This window comes from Sander lucioperca, chromosome 23 (assembly GCF_008315115.2).
Source record: "Sander lucioperca isolate FBNREF2018 chromosome 23, SLUC_FBN_1.2, whole genome shotgun sequence".
Classification (NCBI taxonomy): domain Eukaryota; kingdom Metazoa; phylum Chordata; class Actinopteri; order Perciformes; family Percidae; genus Sander; species Sander lucioperca.
Window position 1 is genome coordinate 10,894,876 of NC_050195.1, and position 6,007 is coordinate 10,900,882.

Genomic DNA, 6,007 nt, shown 5'->3' on the forward strand with positions numbered 1-6,007 from the left:
TGACAACTATACTATGACTTTTTTGTCACTTTTTTCGACATACTATACTATGACTTTTGACATACTATAGTATGACTTTTTTTTACTTTTTTCAACATACTATTGTATGACTTTTTTCGACATACTATACTATGACTTTTTTCGACATACTATACTATGACTTTTTAATGAATTTTTTGACATACTATGACTTTTTTATGACTTTTCGACATGCTATACTATGACTTTTTTGACATGCTATACTATGACTTTTTTGACATACTATTGTATGACTTTTTTGACTTTTTTCGACATACTATACTATGACTTTTTTATGACTTTTTTCGACATACTATACTATGACTTTTTTCGACATGCTATACTATGACTTTTTTTGACATGCTATACTATGACTTTTTTCGACATGCTATACTATGACTTTTTTCGACATGCTATACTATGACTTTTTTCGACATACTATGACTTTTTTCGACATGCTATACTATGACTTTTTTCGACATGCTATACTATGACTTTTTTCGACATGCTATACTATGACTTTTTGGACATACTATTGCATGACATTTTTCGACATACTATGACTTTTTTATCACTTTTTTGACATACTATAGTATGACTTTTTTATGACTTTTTTGACATACTACACCAAGACATTTTTTCAGAGTCTGCATAGAAATTTTCATATATTTTAAAGTCTCAAGGTTTAAGTTCTTTATTGTCATAACATATCTTAGTACACAACAATTACAAAGAAGCAGTCATTGTCAGGCTGTCTTTAACAATGCTTATTAAATGTGTAAGAAAATCACACTAGTAAAAAAAAGGGAATACTATACATTGAGGATAAAATATAACCTGTAAAATATATATGTGTGGTACACGGTTATTGCAAAATGAATAAACTGTAATGTTAACAGTATATGTTATTAAATGTATATGCATAACGAGAAGTTAAAATAATAACTATAAATTAAAATATATATATATATATATACATATACATACATACATACATACATACATACACACACACACACACACACACACACACACACACACACACACACACACACAGTAAGTAAAACAACATCAAGGTACAGTGACAGTGTCCTAGTGATGAGTATTGAGGCCTGTGGTATAAAACTGTCCCTGAGCCTGGTGGTGAGGGACTGGATGCTGTTGTACCATCTGCCATACAGCAGCAGGCAGAAGAGTTTGTGATGGTGATTGGGCTCTCTGGGTCCTGAAGGCCTTCTTCCTACACAGGTGTGCATAGAGATCCTCCATATATGGTAGCCCCGCATTGGAGGATACTCTTGATCCCGGGATCCATGTTCATTCGTCATATACTGTTTATAAAAAGTCATAGTATAGTATGTCGAAAAAAGTCATAGTGTAGCATGTCGAAAAAAGTCATAGTATAGTATGTCGAAAAAAGTCACAAAAATGTCATAGTATAGTATGTCAACAAAAGTCATAAAAAAGTCATAGTATAGTATGTCGAAAAAGTTATAGTATAGTGTGTTGAAAAAAAGTCATAGTATAGTATGTCTAAAAAGTCATGGTATAGCATATCGAAAAAAGTCATACAAAGTCATTATAGTATGTCAAAAAAGTCATAGTTTAGTATGTCCAAAAAAGTCACAAAAATGTCATACAATAGTATGTTGGAAAAAGTCATAAAAAGTCATGGTATAGTATGTCTCAAAAAGTCAGTGTAGTATGTCAAAAAAAAGTCATACTATAGCATGTCGAAAAAAGTCATTAAAAAATCATATGTCTAAAAGTCATAAAAAAGTCATAGTATAGTGTGTCGAAAAAAGTCATAGTATAGTATGATAATACAAAATTCATACTATAGCATGTCGAAAAAAGTCATACAATAGTATGTCGGAAAAAGTCATAGTGTAGTATGTCAAAAAAAGTTTAAAAAAAAAAAAAAGTCATACTATAGCATGTCGACTAAAGTCATTAAAGAAATCATACTATAGCATGTCAAAAAGTCATAGTATAGTGTATCGAAAAAAGTCATAGTATAGTGTGTTGAAAAATCAAAAAAGCCATAGTATAGCAGGTCGAAAAGTCATATTATAGTATATCGAAAAGAAATCATACTATAGTAGGTCGAAAACAGTCATAGTATAGTATGTCATAAAACATTCATACTATAGCATGTCGAAAAAGTCATAGTATAGCATGTCGAAAAAAGTCATAGTATAGTATGTCGAAAAAAGTCACATGTCACAGTGTAGTATGTCGAAAAAAGTCATAGTATATTATGATAATACAAAATTCATACTATAGCATGTCGAAAAAAGGCATACAAAGTCATTATAGTATGTCAAAAAAGTCATAGTATAGTGTGTTGAAAAATCAAAAAAGCCATAGTATAGCAGGTCGAAAAGTCATAAAAAAGTCATATTATAGTATGTCATAAAACAGTCATACTATAGCATGTCGAAAAAAGTCATAGTATGTCGAAAAAAGTCATAAAAATGTACAGTACAGTAGATCAAATGCACTTTGTTACATTCCACCTCTTCCCTTAAGCTAAATGTTCACGTCAGTGAAAAGGAATTAAAACTCTCCTGGGGATCCTACACTCTTCCTATTCCTAAAAAAAAAAAAAACTTAATTCTTCCCGTGTTAGTTACCCCAACACATTTCTAAGTCAAGTCTTAAACAAAAGCTCTTTGTTCCTGCAGGAAGCACTACAGGGAGTATCTGGTGAGTCTGATAAACGCTCACTCGCTGGACCCCTCTCCGCTCTACGAGGCCAATGAGCTGATTCGGGCCTGTGAGAGATACCAGGTGGACACTCAGAGAGCAGAGAACGAGGACGATAACGTTTACCATGCTCGACTGCTCAAGGTGAGAAACATCTGTCGGTCTTGTCAGAGGATACTCCAGCAAGATGTGTTTTTAGGCCAGATATTTAGATGGAAAAATAGTTTCTAAAATGAATGAGGATGGGAGGGTCACTGGTTTGACTTACCACACTGGCTGCAAAGATCCTTCCCTCTCGCCACACCATCAAGATGCTCTTTAGCAAGGCACTAGTTGTCCAGTGCAGGTGTTCAATTATCACGTCCAAGTTGCAGAAAAATCCTAGTTTTAAATGTGGTTGAGAATCTTCGCTTTTCATGGTACCTTCAAAAGAAAAGATATGTTCAATTTTTAATGTAACAGTCTGCGAAGAAAACGGGGGAGTTGCACTGAACATTACTGATCTATAAAGCAGTAGTTATGTCAGTTAACAGTACACACGGTTTCTGCAGGTCCTTAAAAACATGTCTTCAATTATATTCTATAAATATTAGACCTTAAAAGGCATGAAATAGTTGTACATTTTCATTTGAGTTCTTAATTGCCACAAACATTTGATCTAATTCCATTTATCCATCTTATACTTTATACTTACACTTCCTGTTGGCAAAATGTAGATACACCTAACTCACTTTTAACAACCATTTGTCTACTACTACTTATCTTTTGTCATAAATTTGCTTAAAGATTATCTTAAACCATTTAAATTGTATGATGTACTAAGGGATCATGGTGGTAGTGCAAATAAGTCCAATAGTGCAAGGATCAAAGATCATTAAATATGGACAGTATAAGAGAATAATGTAGACATAGTAATATAAAAACTATAGCAGTGCAAGGATCAAGTTTAAAAAAAAAAAAGACAGCATTAAATATGGGCATTATAAGGGAATAAAGTAAACAGTAGGATAGACACAAATCAACAGTCAGTATTAGAGGTTTGAAGTAATAGGGTTACAGCCTTGAGTACATATTAGCTCTATCTGTACTGCATGTTCGAACACAACTCCTTAAATAATATGCTCTTCACAAATAGCTTTTGAATTAAAATGTATAATTTGTTTGGAATGTTTAAGATAAAGAAGGTAACATCTGTTTTTTTTCATCCCACAGAAACTGATGGAGGTCCCTCTTGGAGAAAAAGTTCCTCGAAACAAATAAAAGCATTTCCCTGAAGAGAAATCATCCTAAAATGCGTTCATCAAGCTCTTATACAACAAGAATTTAGTTTACAGACTGTTTTAATCATCTGCAAAGTAATTTTAGTCTCCATCCTGTGAAACCACTTCTGACTCAAGGGTGAGTCAGCTGGAAACTTTAAATGGGTGGCAGCTGGGTTGGATTTGTTTACTTTGTATCTGGTCATAAACATCGGTTTTGTATTGTTCAGAGTTGAAGCTTTTTCTTTCCTTGTTGATCATGATAAACTGATTATGAAGGGATGAAGCCGTTTATTTCTTTGTGTTTCTCATCTCAGTTTAGCTCACACTTTTCAACTTTCAAAATACTTTAAGAAGGAAATCATTCGAGTTGGATCTTGTACAAAAATTATGTTTGATGTATATTTTTGCACTTGAAAGAAAGCCTCTTTTTGGAAATGTATGTTAAAATAATATATCTCAAAAAACAATGTAGCAGTATTGGGGAAATTATAAAAATGAAAGACTAGATTTTCTGCTGTCAGGGTTTTGTCTGTTTTGCTTTATATAAGATGGATGAATCAAATAAATAATGCCTATTTTGAAATGTGGATTTATTGATGTACTTTGACCATCATAGTTTTTTGGCAGTGTAAAATCATTAGTCAGATAATTTGATGTCACACTTAACAGTCTATTAAAGTTTTGTCAAAAACTTACTAACTTTGTAATACTTGCTGATGTACACACTTTATACTACATGGAGCGGTCGAGAAATGTATCTACTTTGACAAGTACTGTAGGCCTCCTTAAGAAAGTATTTCCATTTTCTACTTTGTACTGTTATGTTGTACTTTTCAACTGTAATACAAATTTAAAGTAAAAAAGGACTTTGTTCTCTCCATTTTCTTGGTAGTTACTGTTAATATTTACTTTGCAGAATAGATTTTACATACAAAATATTAGTAAACTAGTTTCACCAGCTTCAATTTTATGTAATCTTACCTTAAGGGCAGGATACTCCGCAACAAGGATAAGGAGTCACAGACTAACATCCTAAAAGAAAAAGAACAAGTAGATTTTGACAGTATACATCAGCTGTTTTACTTACACAAAATCTCTGTAATATTGGTGATAACATCATAGTGATTGATAGTAAAACTAAACTATTTGAGCAACTGTAAATATCAAAAACTACACTGTAATTATTAAATAGACTGAGTATTAGTCAGGATAATGAATGCTTTGAATTGAAAGGCCTAATTCAGATTAAAAGTATTCAGATGTAAAGTATACACTGGCACCTTATTTACATTCAGAGTACATGTTTTAACCATGACAGTGTTGAAATGTGCACCTCAAATAACGTTAGTTTAGCCTACCTTTCAGATGAAGTATGAATTGTGATGTTTTAAATAATAGTTGGTATGAATTAGTATTTCAATTGAGTAGAAACGGAATACTTCATTAAACATTTATTGACTAGAGTTAAAAAAAATATGAAATCTATGTTAACGGTGGTATGTAACTGTACATTTACTCAAGTACTGTACTTAAGTAGAATTTTGAGGTATTTGTACTTGCGTCTTTTCATATTATGTAACTTTATACTTCTACTTTACTACATCTTACAGGCAAATATTGTACTGTTTAGTCCACTGCAATCATTTGATGACTTCAGTTAATCGGCACATTCTGATTTTCTAATACAAAAATCTAAATCAACTCATGATTGATGATGTATTGTATATCAAGCACTGTAACCTTGATTAGCAGTTCTAATGGGATTTTTTATTTTTTTATTTATAAAGGACAACACATATTAATCAACATTTCTGTAAACGTGCCAGTGTTAGCCAGCCGGCTAATTTTCAACTCTAGTCCTTTGGCCAGATGATTTTAGACCAGAGCAGCAGGAAGCAGCAAGATATTAGTGCAGGTTAATCTATACAGACAGAAGTCAACGAGACATTAGTACAGATTAAACTACACAGACAAGAGTCAACAAGACACCATACAGACAGCTAAAACAACAGAAAAGC

The 6,007-nt window shown here is 32.3% G+C and overlaps 1 protein-coding gene across 1 annotated transcript in view; it reads left to right on the forward strand.

Annotated features, from left to right (window-relative positions):
• The window catches only part of LOC116040012 (E3 ubiquitin-protein ligase RNF31), a 29,642-nt gene extending 24,961 nt beyond the window's left edge, over positions 1 to 4,681 (forward strand). Inside the window, exons 23-24 of the mRNA XM_031285225.2 lie at positions 2,706 to 2,871; positions 3,940 to 4,681. Of these exons, the coding sequence (XP_031141085.1) occupies positions 2,706 to 2,871; positions 3,940 to 3,987 (214 nt within the window). The 3' untranslated portion in view covers positions 3,988 to 4,681. The remainder of the gene's footprint in view (positions 1 to 2,705; positions 2,872 to 3,939) is intronic.
• Positions 4,682 to 6,007: the final 1,326 nt, after the last annotated feature.